The sequence below is a fragment of the Mastomys coucha genome, unplaced genomic scaffold, assembly GCF_008632895.1.
Source record: "Mastomys coucha isolate ucsf_1 unplaced genomic scaffold, UCSF_Mcou_1 pScaffold21, whole genome shotgun sequence".
Classification (NCBI taxonomy): Eukaryota; Metazoa; Chordata; class Mammalia; order Rodentia; family Muridae; genus Mastomys; species Mastomys coucha.
This window is the reverse complement of record NW_022196904.1, coordinates 154,035,191-154,054,131: the sequence shown is the minus strand read 5'-3', so window position 1 is coordinate 154,054,131 and position 18,941 is coordinate 154,035,191. Positions and strand designations below refer to the sequence as shown.

At 39.6% G+C, this 18,941-nt stretch overlaps 1 protein-coding gene across 21 annotated transcripts in view; it reads right to left on the bottom strand.

Annotated features, from left to right (window-relative positions):
• The window catches only part of Trpm3 (transient receptor potential cation channel subfamily M member 3), a 934,047-nt gene that overhangs the window by 184,954 nt on the left and 730,152 nt on the right, over positions 1-18,941 (bottom strand). For all 21 annotated transcript variants that reach the window (XM_031389936.1, XM_031389949.1, XM_031389941.1 and 18 more), the window contains one exon: positions 7,171-7,294. In XM_031389936.1, the coding sequence (XP_031245796.1) occupies positions 7,171-7,294 (124 nt within the window). The remainder of the gene's footprint in view (positions 1-7,170; positions 7,295-18,941) is intronic.

Below are 18,941 nucleotides of genomic sequence, written 5' to 3'. Positions count from 1 at the left end.
TTATTACAGAGAGAGTTGCAGAGATCACCTGAGTTAATAGACAGGAAGACTTAGCTTTTTGTCTGGCATATATTAAAGGCTCCTTAGGGTTAGCTCATATTGTTTTTCTTTTCCCTGCCAGACAATCTCTGATTACTCCATATCTGTAAGATACTTTGTACTGATGTAAGAAACATTTAAAGCAGCAGCAAGCTTCCAGTCTACTTCACCACCGAGGTCAGATCAGTGGGCCTAATACCCTCCCTCCCACGCTCTACAACCAACACGTTCTCAGGAGATCCATAGTAATTAGGAACATAGATGAGAATCTCACCCAAATACTCATGCCATCTGGGACATCCACAGAGCCCAGCTGATGTGAGACCTATGCACCCTCCTGAAGACCACCTTTCTTCCAGTCTGTTTCCCCACCCAGACCAGATCAGCAAGTGTGATACCCTCCCACACTCTACAGCCTGTTTTCCACTCAGGAGGGCCACAGTAACCAGCGACATAGCCTGTCTGTCTCCAAGGAGGTGTGCAGTAACCAGGGACACAGGAGGCCTGCTCTAACCAGAGACACAGGAGGCCCACCCTCACCAGAGATAGCACTGCCTGCCTCCTAGGAGACTGGCTCTAACCCATGTCACACAGCTCTACCTGTCTCCAAGGAGGCCAGCTTCAGTCAGAGAAACCCAGGCCAGCTAATACCAGAGATAACCAGATGGCAAGAGACAAGTGCAAGATCATAAACGACAGAATTCAATGCAATTTGGGACCACCAGAACCCAGTTCTCCCACCACAGCAGCTCTAAATACCCTAACATGCCTGAAAAGCAAGATAATGACCTAAAATCCCATCTCATCAAGATGATAGAGACCTTTAAGGAGGATATAAATAACTGCATCAAAGAAATATAGGAAAACACAGGCAAATAGGTAGAAGCCTGTACTGGCTGGTTTTGTGTGTCAACTTGACACAGGCTGGCATTATCACAGAGAAGGGAGCTTCAGTTGGGGAAGTGCTGCCATGAGATCCAGCTGTGTGGCATTTTCTCAATTAGTGATCAAGGGGGTAGGACCCCTTGTGGGTGGTGCCAACCCTGGGCTGGTAGTCTTGGGTTCTCTAAGAGAGGAGGCTAAATGAGCCAGTAAGGAACATCCCTCCATGGCCTCTGCATCAGCCCCTGCTTCCTGACCTGCTTGAGTTCCAGTCCTGACTTCCTTTGGTGATGAACAGCAATGTGGAAGTAAGCTGAATAAACCCTTTCCTCCCCAACTCGCTTCTTGGTCATGATGTTTGTGCAAGAATAGAAACCCTAACTAAGACAAAGCCCTTAAAGAGAAAACAAATAAATCCCTTAAAGAAATACAGGAAAATATAGTCAAGCAGGTGAAGGAATTGAACAAAATGATACAAGAACTAAAATGAATATAGAAACAATAAAGAAAACACAAATGTAGACAACCTTGGAGATGGACAACTTAGGAAAGAATCAGGAGCTACATGCATCACCAACAGAATGCAAGAGATAGAAGAGAGAATCTTGGGCATTGAAGATCCCATAGAAGATATTGAAACTCAGGTCAAGGAAAAAACAAAGTGTAAAAAGTGCCTAACTCAAAATTATCCAGGAAATTCAAGACATAATGAAAAGATAAAACTTAAGAATGATAGGAATAGAAGAAGGTGAAGAATTCAAGCTCAAGGGACCAGAAAATATCTTTAACATAATAATAGAAGAAAAATTCTCTAACCTAAAGAAAGAGATGGCCATAAATGGACAAGAAACCTACAGAACACAAAATAGATTGGATCAGAAAAGAAAATCCTCTTGTCACATAATAATCAAAACACTAAATTCACAGAACCTAGAAAGAATATTAAAAGCTATAAGGGAAAAATCCCAAGTAACATATAAAGGTAGACCTATCAGAATGACACCAGACATGTCAACAGAGACTATGAAAGCCAGAAGATCCTGGACAGATGTCATCCATACCCTATGAATACATATTCTAGCCCAGAATACTATACCCAGGAAAACTCTCAATCACCATAGATGAAGAAACTAAGATATTCCATGATAAAACCAAATTTCAAACAATATCTTTCTACTAATCCAGCCCCACAGAGGATACCATAAGGAAATCTTCAATACAAGGAAGGTAATTACACACAAGAAAACACAAGAAGTTAAACATTTCACAACAAACCCAAAAGAAGAGAATCACACACTCATAAGGCCACTTCTAGCAGCAAAAATAACAGGAACTAACAATCATCTATCTTTAATATTTCTTAACATCAATGATTCAATTCCCCAATAAAAAGACTCAGGATAACAGACTGGGTACTTAAACAGGATCCAGCATTTTGTTGCATACAAGAAACACACTTCAATGACAAAGATAGAAACTACCTTAGATTAAAAGGCTGGAAAAAGTGTTTCCCAAGCAAATGGTCCCAAGAAACAAGCTGGAGTTGTCATTGTGATATCTGATAAAATTGACTTTCATCCAAAAGTTATCAAATGAGATAAGTAAGGACATGTCATATTCATCAAAAGGAAAAATCCACCAAGAGGAAGTCTCAATTCTGAACATCTGTGCCCCAAATGCAAGGGCACCCACATTCATAAAAGAAACTTTACTAAAGCTAAAAACACTCATTGAACCTCATACATTAACAGTGAGAAACTTAAACACCACCCTCTCACCAATGGACAGTCACTGAAACAAACTAAGCAGAGACACAGTGACATTAACAGAAGTTATGAACCAAATGGATTTAACAGATATCTACAGAACATTTTACCCCAAAACAAGAGAATATAGCTTCTTCTCTGCACCTCATGGAACCTTCCCAAAGTTGATCATATGATTGGACACAAAACATGACTCAACAGATATAAGAAGAATGAAATAAACCCATGCATTTTATCAGATCACCATGGACTAAGGCTGGATTTCAATAACAATAAAAACAACAGAAAGCCCAAATACTCATGGAAACTGAATAACTCTCTGCTCAGTGATAACTTGGCCAGGGAAGAAATAAAAAAAAGAAATCAAATAGAATTCATTGCAAATGGATACACAACATAGCCAAATTTATGGAACTCAATGAAAACAATGTTAAAAGGAAAATTCATTGCACTAAGTGCCTTCTTAAATTGGAGAGATCCCAAGCAACTTAACAGCACACCTGAAAGCTCTAGAACAGAAAGAAGCAAACACACTCAAGAGGAGTAGATGGCAGGAAATAGTCAACCTCAGGGCTGGAATCAACCAGTTAGAAATAAAGAGAAAGATAAAAAGAACCAACAAAACCAAGAGCTAGTTCTCTGAGAACATCAACAAGATTGATAAACCCTTAGCCAAACTAACTAAAGGGCATAGATAGTATCCAATTAGCAACATGAGAAATGAAAAGGGAGACATAAAACAGAAACTGAAGAAATTAAAAAAATCATTAGAACCTACTATAAAAGCCTGTACTCAACAAAACTGGAAAATGTAGATAAAATGGATGATTTTCCAGACAAATATCATGTACTAAAGTTAAATCAAGATCAGGTAAACTATTTAAACTGCCCCATAATCCCTTAGGAAATAGTAATAGTCATTAAAAACCTCCAAACCAAAAAAAAAAACAAAAAACAAACAAACAAACAAACAAACAAAAACCCAAAAAACAAAAAAACCTAGGGCCATATGGTTTTAGGGCAGAATTCTACCAGACCTTCAAAGAAGAGCTAATACCAATACTACTCAAATTATTCCGCAAAATAGAAACAGAAGGAACACTACCTAATTCATTCTCTGATGTCACAGTTACTCTGATAACCTAAACCACACAAAGACCCAACAAAGAAAGAGAACTTCAGGCCAATTTCCCTTATAAATATCAATGCAAAAATAGTCAATAAAATTCTCAAAAACTGAATCCAAGAACATGTCAAAACCATCATTCACCACGATCAAGTAGATTTCATCCTAGGAATGCAGGGATGGTTTGATATATGAAAACCCATCAACATAACATACTATATAAACAAACTCAAGTAAAAATGTTACATGATAATCTCATTAGATGTTGAAAAAGCCTTCCACAAAAATACAACATCTCTTTATGTTAAAAGCCTTGGAGAGATCAGGAATTCATGGCATATACCTAAACATAATAAAAGCAATATATAGTAAACCAACAACCAACATCAAATTAAATGGAGAGAAACTAGAACCAATCTCACTTAAAATCAGGATCAAAACAAGGTTGCTCACTCTCTCCCTATCTATTCAATGTAGTACTTGAAGTTTTAGCTAGAATAATTAGACAACAAGAGATCAAGCAGATACAAATTGGAAAGGAAAAAGTCAAAGTATCAGTATTTGCAGTTGATATGATAGTATACATAAGCAACCTCCAAAATTCCACCAGAGAACTCCTACAGCTGATAAACAACTTCAGCAAAATGGCAGGATATAAAATTAACTCAAACAAATCAGTAACCTTCTTTTATACAAATGATAAACAGGCTGAGAAAGAAAATAGGCAAACAACTCTTCACAATAGTTACAAATAGTGTAAAATGTCACAATGTAACTCTTACCAAGCAAGTGAAAGATCTGTGTGACAAGAACTTCAAATCCCAGAAGAAATTGAAGAAGACCTCAGAAGATGGAAAGATCTCAATTACTCATGGATTGGTATGATTAACATGACCATCTTACTAAAAGAATATAACAGAAGAGAAAGTGGGAAAGAACCTGGAACTCCTTGGCATAGGGGGGAAATTCCCTGAAGAGGAAGACAATGGCCCAGGTTCTAAGATCAACAATTGATAAATGGTACCTCAAGAAACTAAAAAGCTTCTAAAGGCAAAGGACATAGTCAATAGGACAAATCAACAACCCATAGATTGGGAAAAGGTCTTCACTAACCCCACATCTGATAGAGGGCACATCTAATAAATATATCCAGAATATAAAAAGAACTCAAGAAGCTAACCTCCAAAGAACCAAATAACCCAATTTAAAATAGGGTACAAAGCTAAACAGAGAAATCACAACAGAGGAATCACAGATGGCTGAGAAGCATCTAAAAAAATATTCAAAGTCCTTAGTCATCAGAGAAATGTAGATCAAAATGACCCTGAGATTCTACCTCACACCAATCAGAGTGGCTAAGATCAAAAGCTCAAGTGACAGCACATGCTGGCAAGGATGTAGAGAAAGGGGAACACTCCTCCATTGCTGGTGGGATTGCAAACTGGTACAACCATTCTGGAGTTCAGTCTGGCGGTTCCTCAGAAAATTGGAAACAGTTCTACCTAAAGACCCAGCTATACCACTTTTGAGTGTATACCCAGAAGATGTTCCACCATACCACAGGGACACTTGCTCCACTATGTTCATGCTTATTTGTAATAGCCAGAAGCTGGAAACATCCCAGATGTCCCTCAACAGAAGAATGGATACAGAAAATATAGTTCATTTACACAATGGAATACTACTAAGTTATTAAGAACAAGGGCATAATGAATTTTGCAGGCAAAAGAATGGAACTAGAAAATATCATCCTGAGTGAGATAACCCAAATTCAAAAGGACACGCATAGTATGTACTCACTGATCAGTGATTATTAGCCAAAAAGTACAGAAAACCTAGGGTACAACCCACAGACTGTAAAAAGTGTAAAAAACAGAAAGGCCCAAGTGAGAGTGCTTCAATCCCACTTAGAAGAGGGAAGAAAATAATCATGGGATGCAGAGGAAGGGAGGGTCTTGGTTAAGAGAGAGGAAGTGAGAGGAAAAGAGGAACAGGATCAGGTATAGGGGGGAGGAGGCAAGAGAGAAGCCTGTGGGCCAGGAGAATGAATGGAAATATGCAGCCTCAGGGGAAGGGAAATGTGGGGACCCTCTAGAAAGCACCAGAGATCTGGGAAATGAGAGTCCCTCACAACTCAAGGAAGGTAACCTTAGAGAAAATGCCCAACAATGGGGAGAGGGAACTCAAAGAGTCCACCTCCAGGAGATAGACAGGGACTCAAGTGGAGGGACTGGATTACTAACCCACAGTCAAAATTTCTGACCCAGAATTGTTCCTGTCTAAAAGAACTGCTGGGACAAAAATGGAGATGAGACTGAAGGAAAGGTGGTCCAATGACTGGCCCAAGTTGGGATCCATATCATGGTAGGGCACCAAGGCCTAACACTATTACTGATGCTATAATGTGCTTACAGATGGTAGCCTGGTATGACTGTCCTCTGAGAGACCCTACCATTAGCCAACTAAGACAGATGCAATGTTAACCCAACCATTGGACTGAAGTTGGAGACCCCTGTGGTTAAATTAGGGGAAGGATTGAAGAAGCTGAAGGGGAGGGTGGCCCCATAGAAGACCAGTGGTCTCAACTAACCTGGACCCCAGGAAGCTCTCAGAGACTGAGCCACCAACCAGGTAACATACACAGTTGGACCAAGGCCCCTGACACATATGTAGTGGAGGTCTGCTTGGTCAGGCCTCAGTGGGAGAAGATGTGCTTAATCTTCAAGAGATTTGTGGCCTCAGGGAAGGATGAGGTATGGTGGGATGAAGTATGGGGAGTGGAAGCCCCTTCTTGGATGCAAGGGGAAAGAGCAATGGGATGAGGAACTGGGGTTTGGGGACAGGGAAGGGTGGGGCAATGGCTGAATGTTAAAAAAAAAAAAAAAAAAAAAGCAGCAGCAAGACAGCACCACAGGAACTTTGCACAGATGTTCCAACCCTTCTGGTTAGTCAATTTACTTTCCACTTGTACTACTTAACACATTAACCTGGATGTTGTGTCACTAATGATACAGTGACAAGAAACACCTGGTGACTCTTGACTTAAAAGCAACCCTATGCCCAAGAGAGGATCAGCTGGGCACTCTCAGGATGAAAGCAATGTTACACTTTGCTCAGCTCATTTGATTGAGATAAGCAGAAGTACTTCAATGAGCTGCAAGTGGGAAACCCGGCTACATATACTACACATACTTTGTTAAAGCCAAAATAAAAAAAAAAAAAAGTCCACGAGTACTGGAGCCAGCGACACCACAGAAGGACTGAGAAAGCAATGCTAGGAGGAGAGAGAAAGGCACAGGATGGAAGCCAACATTCGGGAGCTTGAAGAGGGCCCCATTCTCATGAGGGCTGACATACCAGTTCCTTCTTCTTCATGCATTCCATGAGGATGATGAACAGGTGCTGAGCTTGGGTGCGAGTGTACGTGAAGGTCTTCTGTATTGTCACCAACAGCTGGTCCCTCAAAGATTCATTGATAAGTCTGCAAGGAAAACCAAGATCAGGGAGGCTATCACAACTTCTGGTCAGTGTGTGTGTGTGTGTGTGTGTGTGTGTGTTTGCAGTTTATCTTAATTTACACATAATTGCTCATAGTTCATAGGGTACATTGTGATGTTTCTCTATGAGGGGGACTATGCAATAATAAAACCAAGGTATTGACCACATCTAGCAGTTTATACATTTATCACTTCTTTGCAGTGATGACACTCAAGCCCCTCCCTTCTAGCTATTTCAAAATGCCCTAGCACAGTATTCTTTCACCATAGCCACTCTGTGCTGCAGTTGGAATATTATAGGCCATAAGAGAGCACTGAGCATTAATTTGTTATTAATCACAGTTACTTCTTTGAATGTTTTTCACACAATGGCTGTTTTGAATGTGACAATTTACAAAGCAGTACATTTAAAAATAAATCCATGTCTCAGAACCTCTCAGGGTGAAACAGGAAGTAGACTTAGTGACTGGTTTCTACTTTTCCTTTTCCTGGTGAGTGCCTGTTACCTCTGATTCTGCTATTGAAGTGCCTTTAATTCCTTATCTGCGTCTCAGTAGGGATTTGTAGTCTTATTTCCCCATAAGCTGTAATGATATACCTTATTATGGGAAGAAAGGTTACATCTCAGCAATGTATTTTTTTTTCAGCAACAATATACTAGATGGATTAGCTATGTATTCAAATGCTAAATACTGGCTCCCAAGATCTGGTTGCTATCCCCCCCCCCCCCATGAGCAGATTCTCACGTGCACTGAATGACTCTATGTAAATCTTACTCTCCAATTTAATTGAGAAATAAAAGGCTACAGCCTGTGATTAGATAGTAGATAGAGAAAGGCAAGACTTGAGGATCAAGTGAGGGGTCTCAGGAGAGACCAGGGGAGAAGGGAGAAAGGAGACAGGGAGAGGTGAAGACTGCCACAAGAAGAGATGGACCAGGAACATGTGGCAGAAGTGGATCCTGAGAACACACTGATTGAGCAGAAGAATAAGGTGGGTGAAACTCAAGCAGCAAGTAACAAGGGATATGTGCCTGTGATGTAAGTTAGAATAGCTCACAACCTGCCCAGTCTAGTCGCATAGCTTGTAAATAAAACACCCATGATTTTGTGTCTTTTAGATGGCTAGCTAGAATATATAATTCACTTTACATGTGGACGTGGGAATGGAGAGATGGCTCAGGTGGTAAAATGCTTACTGTATAACCGTGAAAACTGAAGCTTGATCCTCAGCCCACCCCCCACCCCCCGTAAAAGCCAGATGTGGCACACACCCAATGTAACCCTAGCACTGGGGAGGTGGACATGGAAGAGTCTCTGGGGACCCTAGCTATCTAGTTCCTTTTCTAGGCCAGTAAGTCCCAGGTCCCAATGTGAGACTGTGTCTAAAAACTGAAGGTGGGTGGCTAGTGAGGAGTGAGACTCCGTGCTGATCTCTGACTCCCATACACATGTGCAGGTATACACAGACACGCATGTGCACCCATATCCCCTGACAGAAACAGGCACTACCTCCACCCAAGTGGAAATTGTTGGGTTACTACAACCTTTAGAGTCTCAGAGGAATCCTCCAAGGTGGTAGCCTGGCTGGCTGAAGACTTGGTTTTCACTGTTGTGAAGGTTTTACCATTTTTCTAGTCAACCATAGTCTGATTCTTAGAAAGAAACATTCCCAAAGCATGATACTGCCTACTTTATTAAATCATAGTCTTTATACTTCAGAAAGAATAAAGACGGGGGTGTCAGCATATCTGACCAGTGCACAATTAGGTCTCAGCTTCTCATTTTTAACTCCCTTCACTAGCCTTTTTGAGAAAGGTACCAGCTGTCACGCATCAAATGGCAAGGAGTGAAAACGTATTTTGCTCTGAAGTGATAACTGTTCAAAATCAGGACAAGACCTGTTCTCTAGGACAGTAATAAAATAATATCTTTCGCCTATCACTTGTACATTTTATAGTTTGCACGTTGCTTTCATTACTGAAATATCAGCAACTTCAAGGTAAAATAGAAAGAATATTATTTCATTTGAGGCTGGCCGGAACCCAGTAGGCAAGAGAGTTATTTAATTTCACAGGCATGGATTTTAGCCAGATCGAGTCAAACACTGAAATCAGTTGTGAGAATTTTGGTTTCTTTAAAAACACAGAAATAATATAGGACTAGGTTTCCATTTTAATCCCAGGATATGAGACCGCTTCAGATTGTCCTGGATAGGGTTGGTCTGCTGCTGCTTAGGAGACAGGTGGGGCTGACTCCATGACAGGCTTCAAATTGGCAGTTCAGGAGACTAGGCCTAAATCTTTGTTTCCATGAATCGGGCACATCCAGGAAGTCTAGGCAAGAGAGTTACTGACAAACCCCCTGGCCTCAGGCAGCTAGTCAGAAACTGCCTTGCCATTAGAAGCTGCCCAGCCACCTGTCTTGAGGTAAGGGCAATGGATCAAGAACTGTTTCCAGACTTCTCAGCCACAATTTACAGCCACCCATACTCAGCAATGGTTCTGGAATGTCCCTAGAGATAGAGCCAACAGATTAAGATAGAGGTCACCTACCCCTCCTCAGATTTCCTCTACTGTGCTTTAAATTGGGCTTTTAAACTCACCAGGGTGCCTCCATCTTGGTAGATGGTTGACCCAAGCATGCAGGACTTCCGCAGAATAAAGTACTCTTTGCTTTTTCATACTGTTTGAGTTCAGGTATCATTCTTTGGTGAGTCATGGACACTTAACGCTATGTATTCGAATGCTAAACACTGGCCCCCAAGATCTGGTTGCTTCCAATGAAGAGATCCCCACATACAGCAAGTGATATTATGGAAATCCTGTACCCCAAGCAATTCATAATTGGTTAATAGAGATGCTTACAGCCTGGGCTGGGCAGAAGAGAGGAGAGGGAAGAAAAGTTCTCTGGAGGTTTGGGGTCTCAGGCAGGAACCATGAGGAGAGGAGAGAAGGAAGGGGTTGCTATGGGGAACAGTGAATTAAGAGCACCTGGCCATGAGGGCTAGCCTGATGGAACAGGAGCATCCCAAACAAAACATGGCAGCATTGAGGATTGGTATCTTCCCAGCTCTTGAGCTTAAAGCTTATTGTAAATCTAAAGGTCTCTGTGTCTTCTGTATGAGAATTAAATGGTCTGAGGTGGGGCAGAAAACCCTAATAGATATTTAAAGGCAATAAAGGGGTAGAGAAACTCCCGAATTATATTAACCACAGCATTGTCCCCAGCAGCAGACTATGATTTGCCTCATGCTCTAGCACAGGTAAACAAACAAAAAATGGTTGAAATGGGAAAACAAAAGGGTTCATTCTGCTCTCTCACTTCTGAAAGCGTTGCAGAGTTGGCTATAGAACTGGAAAAAATTGTGGGTGGAAATGAAAGTGTTGGGGAGTGAGAAACACTGGAAAAGGAATAAAAAGAAATAAAAGACTCAGACTTCGATGACTGAGCAAGAGAGTGGGAGTTTCCCTTAGGAGGGAATCGGGAAAGAAACTTCTGAAAAGCAGAGCACAGGCCTGCTCAGTGCCTTGGCCTCTCAGTTTCCAGTTCCCATAGCCCCTGGGCCTAGGAGATGGCTGGGCAGCGTGGAGGAGGAGGTAGCAGAGTCAGATAAAAGATGAAACCGCCCATTTAAAAGAAAGCGTTAATTTTGAACTAACTGTGCTGCCAGAGATAGAGGAGGGGCAGCCTGAGGGTATGAAATCATCATCAACTTTCCCAGTAAACGTAATCCCTGCTAATGGTGCAGAACAACGTTATGATAAGATAGGGTGGCACCCTATAGAAATGGTAGGTCTCAGGGATTTTAAAAATCAGTTAATCTGTGACTTCATATGGGATGCCTTCATCTTTTGTAAAACGAATTCTAAATAACTGGGCTACTCAAAATAGAATTATTTCCCAAGACTAGAAGGAATTGCTGACAGCTGTATTAGAGGCCAGTCCACAATTGCAGTGGTTAATATGGTACAAAGAAGGAGCCATGATTATTGAACAGTTAAGCAGAGTGAGGGAATGAATATAGTTAACAATCAGTTGTTGGGTGAAGGGCAACAACTATACAAGAGCAGCTTCGGTTTGATGAAGCTACTGTAGAACAGTGTTTAGCAGTTTTAAGAGCTTGGGACAAAGTTGAGGAACCTGGAAAAAGGTCCAGCTAATTTACAAAGACTACATAAAGCTCTGGAGTAGCCTTCACTGATTTTTCTTTTCTTTTCTTTTTTTTTTTTTTAACGAAGATTAGCTGAGAACAAAGCCATATCAGACTTGGAGCATGGCAGATGTGGATAGAAACGTTGGTGTATAAAATTGTGAATACTGAATATAAAAAAGTTATTAGACCACTCACTAAAGGCATGGGCAGTGCCTATGAATGGCTACGGGATAAAATCTATATTGGTTTTAATGTGTACCTTATTAATATCAGAGATCAAGCTATAGCTAAATATCTCTAATATTCAAATGTCTGGTGCTTCAATAGCAGGAAATATGGTCATTTGCAAAGAAACTGTGACCGAACCAAAAGTGTCAGATCTCAAAATGCCTGGTGTGTTACCTTTGAGAAGCACAGTAATTTCCACTGGAAAAGTAAATGTGCCTCTTCTAGGAGCAATGGTTTTCTAAATCTCAAACAGAAAGAATTCCTAGGCTTCCCCGGGCTGTGCAGGCAATGTTGCAAGGACTGCTGCTGGTCTAATGAATGTAAGTCCAAGAGAGATATCCAAGGCAATTTCCTGCCATCAGGAAACAGCCTTAGGGGCTGGACTTGAGGCCCCACAGCAAAAAATACAAGCCCTTGCCTCTTGTCAGACAGGAAATAAAAAGAAGGCAGAAATACCTCAACTAAGTATTACAGATCTCATGTACACTACTGTAGGCAGTGCAGCTCTAGACTTGGCCACAAACAAGCATCTTACTCTAGCCCACCAAAATCCAAGGTTTCAAAATATCTACTGGAATTGATGTTGCTTTGCCCTCTGGGATATTGTGGATGATCTTTGGGAGGACTAGATTGACTTCCTAAGGATTCCTTGTACATCCCTGAACTATAGATGAAGCTTTCAAAGGAGAAATTAAAATTATGGCCTATGTAAAAGGAGAGATGCAAATTAACACAGGTGATATGATTGCTACTATTAAGGGCAAAGCCTCTCCAGTAGAAAAAAACAGGAGGGGTTGCAAACACAGGAAAATGTATGTTCTGGAAACCAGTGGTTAATGATCAGAAGCAAAAGTTAAAACTGCAAGTAAATGGTATTGAAATAGGAGGCTTGGTGGATATAGGAGCTGATGTAACTATCATTTCCCAAAGATCTTAGAATTCAGAATGGACACTTCAAAAGGCTTAAGCACAGTTTCTAGGAATTGGAATGTTATCTCAGATATAATAAAGTATGAGATGGACTAAGTGTGTGGAACTGGAAGGTCAAATAAGAAAGTTAAGAATGTATGTAGCTGGCATACCCATAAATTTATGGGGAATGGATCTTTTACAATAGTGAAGTACTCAGATTAATATTCCTTCAATCCCAGAGATAACCCATTTGGGGGAAGGTATTGATAAGTGTCATCAAAAACAATCATGGGCTGTGCCAATTGTCCAAATACAGCACATCACAGGGTTTAAATTTCCAAATTTGTAAGAAGGGCCACTGCTGAAATACCCAATGGCCCTACTCTTTAAATGGTTGACTGACAAGCCTTTGTGTACACAGATCAGTGGCCTTAACTAAAGAAAAATTACAAGCACTTAAGCATCTGGTACAAGAGTAGCTAGAATCTCAACATAAAGAAGAGTCTACTAGCCTATGGAATTTCCCTGTATTGTTATAAAAAAGAAGTCAGGAAAATAGAGAATGTTAACATTCAACCAATGGGGTTACAACCTAAAGTTCTTCTACCTAAGGCATGACCCATGATACTTTTTTTAAAACCATCCTCTTGCATGAGCAGAATAGGGAAAGGTTTGTTTTCGCAGTACCTACTTATAATAATGGTTGATATATAAAAAGATAATCAGTGGAAACTTCTTCCAAAGTGAATGTTAAATAGTCAAACCTTATATCAATATTTTGTGCAAAAATTGCTAGAAATTATTTGTAGGAATTTTCCTCAATCAATTATTCATCATTACATGGATGGTATTTTATTAGCTGATTCTGATGCAGATACATTGGAAAAAATGTCTAAGGAAACACAAGGAATTTTTCCATGCTGGTGGTTACATATTACTTCTGAAAAACTACAGAGAGGAGATTCTATTAACGATCTGGGTCTTAAAATAGAACAAAAATTTTAATCACAAAAGGTACAGATCAGAAGAGATCAGTTACAAACTCTTAATAATTTTCAAAGATTAATGGGAGATATTAATTGGCTATGGCCTACCATTGGGTTAACTCAAGTGTTAAGTAATTTGTTTCAAATGTTACAAGGAGATTAAGACTTAAAACAGTTTAAGATAGTTAACAGTTAAAGCAGAGAGAGTTGACTCTGATGGAACTGAGAGTGCAAGATGCATATGTGTATCAAATAGTCCCAAACTTGATTATATCTTGGTTATTTAGCCTTCAACTTCTCCTAGTGGGGTCACTATGCAAAGGGAAGATAGTATTATGGAATGAATTTTTTTTTAGGACACAGACAAATAAAAAATTAAAGACATACTTAGAAATGGTTTCTGATTTAATTATAAAAGGTAGAATACAACTATGTCAGTTGTCAGGAACAGACATGACAGAAATGATAGCACCTCATGCTAATATTGAGATTATGTAATTATGGGTAATCAGTGAATATTGGCAAAGAGCTTTTAACAACTATTTGGGAGAAATTAACAGCAAATATCCTAAAAGCAATTGTTTTTAGTTTATAGAAAGGATTTATTGGATTCTCCTACATATTGTAAAGGGAGTGCCAATTCCTGAAGCATCTACATTCTATATTGATGCAAATAAGTTTGGAATGGCGGGCTAAGATAAGCAAAGTAATTCAAAGCCCATTTTCTTCATTTTAAAAATCAGAATTGTATATAATTTTTCAGGTATTACTAGATTTTCCTGAATCTCTTAATAAAATTACTGACTTTCAATATGCAGAGTTGTTTTGCATAGAGAAAGTGCTGAATTTATTCCTGATAACTTAGAATTAACATTGTTATTTATGTAAATGCAACAGGCAAACAGAAATAGAAACTATCCACTATATATCACTCACATTCAGTCTCAGACAGGTTTGCCAGGTCCATTAGCACAATGAAATTAAGAAACTGGCCAATTATTAATAGGAAACATGTTAGAAAATTTAATATTTCATGAAAAACACCATGTTAACAGTAAAGGCTTAAAGAAAAATATTCTATCATTTAGAAATAAGCCATGGAAATTATACAAAAATGTCCTACTTGTTCTTTGGATAACCAAACCCTATTATCTACTGGAAGGAACCCTAGGGGTACCAAAATAAATGAAATTTGGCAGGTAGATATGTTTCATTTTGCAGAATTTGGAAAACTGTTTATTTACCATATCATTTCAATGGCCAACTTCTTTGTGTTCTGAAAAGGCCAATTCTGTAATTACACACTTACTGGAAATAATGGTTATTGTTGGGATACCTGTACAAATTAAGACTGACTATGCCCCCGCATATGTGTCCAGTATGATGAAGCAATTCTTTGCATATTATAGTATTAAAGCACTTACAGATATACCACACAATCCTACAGGACAAGCCATAGTAGAAAGATATAATTGCACTTTAAAATAAATGCTTATAAAATGAAAAGGAAGAATAAATACCCCTAGGAATTGACTAAACAGTGCTCTGTTAATTTTAAATTTTCCGAATGTTAACGGGAAAGGAGCAGCAGTCTAGAGACACTGGGTTATAGAAAAAAAAAACAGCAGAATTAAACCAGCCTACATTCTATAAAGATGTGTTAACATCAGAATGGAAGCCCACAAAAGTTTGGATTTGTTTGTATTTGTACAGAAAATGAAATGCTGTGAATACCATCACATCAAAAAATTATAAAGATTAGAATTGAGCAGGAGCATTTTCCTGAAAACCTTGGTCACTGATCCGAAAAAAAAAATAACTGAAACCAACCAAACAACAACAACAACAAAAACTAAAAAACTGCTTATTTCATTGAAAATGTCTTGTTTTATAATTCCACTACACTCAGCACAATTAATAGCTTAAGAAAATCTGGGAAAATGTTGTGAGAATTTTGGTTTCTTTAAAAAAACACAGAAATATTATAAGAATAAGTTTTCATTTCAATCCCCGGAGTGGGATACAGGGCTGCTTCAGATTGTCCTCAGTAGCTGACTAGGATTTGTCTAATGCTCTAGTAAAGGTGTGGTTTTGCCAGCTGCAGATAGTTTCTGCTATTTGGCGATGTTTGGCATTCTGGGAACTTGTCAGAGGGTATATAAAGCTTAGGTTCCTGAGAAGCAGGTTGGTCATTGTTGGTCATTTGGTGGCAGGTGGGGGTTGGTTGCTATTTGATAGTAGTTGTGGTCAAAGAAGAAACAAAAGGAGACATTATATTCAGGGATCTCTTCTACCTACTGTTAAGGGACTGAATGGACAGTTAAGGGCAGAGAAGGGTAGAAGAAAGAAGAACCTACAAAGTAGCAAAAGAGCATTGACATAGATCCACCAGGCAAATCAGTGATGCCAGGGGCAGAACACTGCCCAGTGCTCTTCCATGCCACCACACTGCTCTAATTCACTCTTCCCTCAGGAAGATAAGTGTCAACAGATACACACATTTAGAGAAGGTTCATCTGAGGAAGTGAAAAGATGTCCCAACTGTTCTCTTAATCTTAACTTGATTTTGGATGACACCATGGCCTTAGTCTCAAATGAGCTTGAAATTATCCACCCACCCATCCATGCATCCATCCATGCATGTATCTATCTATTCACTCAGCTACTCATCCATCTATCCATCTACCCATCCATCATTCATTCATTGATTTAGAAAATTCTTGTGGATGTCTGCTTGGTAGTTGGCACTATGGTTTATGCCAGGAGTATATGGATAGATGTAATAATTCACTCCCAGCCTCCAGTGGAGTAGAAAGACAAGAATTAGGCATTCAGACATAATTGTCAGTGGTAGAGAAGTAAAGGAGGTGGTGATTGGTCACCTGGGGACAACTTCTGAGGATACAGTGCTTTGCCTGACACTTGCAGAGGAATGAGCACTAGAGATGGTTGAAGATGGAAGGGGTAGGAAGGGATAGACAAAGTTTTATGGATAGGCCTGCTTTGGAGAAGAGGAAAATGGTAGTGTGGCTGAAGTATATGAGCACTATAGTTCAAATACAAAATGACCCCTAAAGATCTCTCCTATAAAGGTGTGGCTTCAGTTTGGTTCTACTGGGAGGTGGTGGGATCCCAAAGAAGGAGTTTGAATGGTAGTATCTCTTATAGGTGCAGATTTTTGAACACTTGGTTCCCAGATGGCAGTGCCTGTTTGGGTAGGTTTAGGAGTTGTGAGCTTGCTAGAGGAAGTATGTCATTGAGGCTGCATTTTGATGTATCAAAGCCATATTCCGTATGTGCTCTCTGCTTTCTGCTTGTGGTTTATGATGTGAACTTTCAGTTTCTGCTCCAGCTATCATGACTACTGTCTGCTGCCTCTTCCCTTCACGATAGACTCAGTCCTCTGGAATTTAGAGTCTCAAATAACCCTTTCCTTTTACAATGAGTTGCCTCAGTCCTGGTGTTTTATCACAGCAACAGAGAAGTAACCAACACAGATGTGCTTAGCAGAAGGTTTTGAGATGTTGGAAGTGTACTCTCAAAGGGATCCAGACTGCTTCTCATGTCCTTGTTAGGAGGTGGATGGCTTTGTTCTATTCCATGTTCTTGCTAAGAACTATCACCATCCCTATGGGCCAATTATTTATGCATTCAAATATGTAAAACTGTGACCATCCCCAAACCCTTTCTACTTCTATAAGGTGAATATTTTGGTGGTTACAGTAGCTAAAAGCTAATGTGGAGAGCAAATTAAAAGTTGAGAAAAGATGGAGCTGCAGGGAAGGTTAGCAGGGCAAAATCATGGGGACTATGATTTTGCCTTTAAAATAAAATAGCCTTTGGGGGCTATTTTAAGTTTATTTATTTTTTGATACATGATCTTACTGAGCCCAGGCTAACTTCAAATTCACAATCCTTCTGCTTTTACCTTCAAAGTGCTAGAATCACAGTCAAGTGCCACCATGTCTTGTGAGATCCGTGGCTTTGTCTTCATGGCAGTGTAAAGTGTTTCAGCAGGAGAGAGACCATTTATATGTGTGGTGCTAATTAATTCTCCTAAGACTCAAGGCATAAACAGTCATGGCTAGTCATACGTCTACTTGACAGGCAACCCAAGTGGGTAAGTCTAGAAAGTTCTGCAAAATCAAGAGTGTATAATATAGCACATGATTAACTACAGAAGGGATTCTTCTGATTAGCCACTTGATAGGTTCAATCACTCACTCACAGGTGTTTAATTTTGATAACAACTCAAAATTTGTTCTCTACTGTCAGCCATCTGTAATGAAACCTAAATTCCCTGAGGTCATTAACTGCTTGAGAGAGCTGTCTGTCACTTCCATCCAGTCTGCCAGTTTGTGAAAATTAGAGAATAATGTACAATTGACTTTAGTCATGGCTTTCACAAGTTAGGTGAGCTTAAAGACTCAAAGAGTTCTCCAGTTTTGAGTCCTATTTCATATCTGACAGAGGTGGTGGCTTTAGTAAGGAGAACCATACAATGGGAGTAATAGATTGGAGCTACAATGTGAGGATGTTGATCACTGATGGGACAAAAAAGATGGAGGATATGGCTGTCATATATGGAATGGATATTACTGGGAGAGCAAAGGTGACTTGGTTCACTTGAAGCATCGTGCTACACTCATTAAACTGCAACTCTGCTTCAACTCTCTTTTAAGATCACCTTTCTAATTGTACCAAAAGGAAAATATTATCTTTCATGTGTTTTTGTACTTAGAAACTCCCCATTGTTGCTAATCTCTCCTCTTAGCAGAGAAATAAATAGCAGATATGAAGCTTAAATGCCTTGGTTTAATGACACTGCTTTAAAAGAATCCCCTGTAACAGTTCTTGTTACAGGAACAATTTGGTCTAAGGTGCTGGAATAATCTGTGGTGGTCACATAGCCAGTGTGACCAGTGTATGAGTTGAGTCTGTTCATTTCATTTTTGTCCCATAGTGTCACTTTTCCTGTGTATCACTCTGTCACCCAGTTTGTTAATCATGCATACCACAGGGAGAAATGTAAGCTCAATTAGTTATTACTAAATGCTTTTACTAGATATATTTTAATATATATATATATATGTATATATATGTGTGTGCTATGCATATATGTATATTTACACAAACACACATGTGAGACAGAGACAGAGAGGGAGGAGAGAGGCAGAGAGATAGATAGAAAAACAAAGGAGAGGAGGAGAGGGAGAGGGAGAGGGGAAGGAAGTGAGAGAGGAGAGAAGGAGGAGAAAGAAGACAGACAGACAGACAGACAGACACACACACACACAGAGAGAGAGAGAGAGACAGAGACAGAGACAGAGACAGAGACAGAGAGACAGAG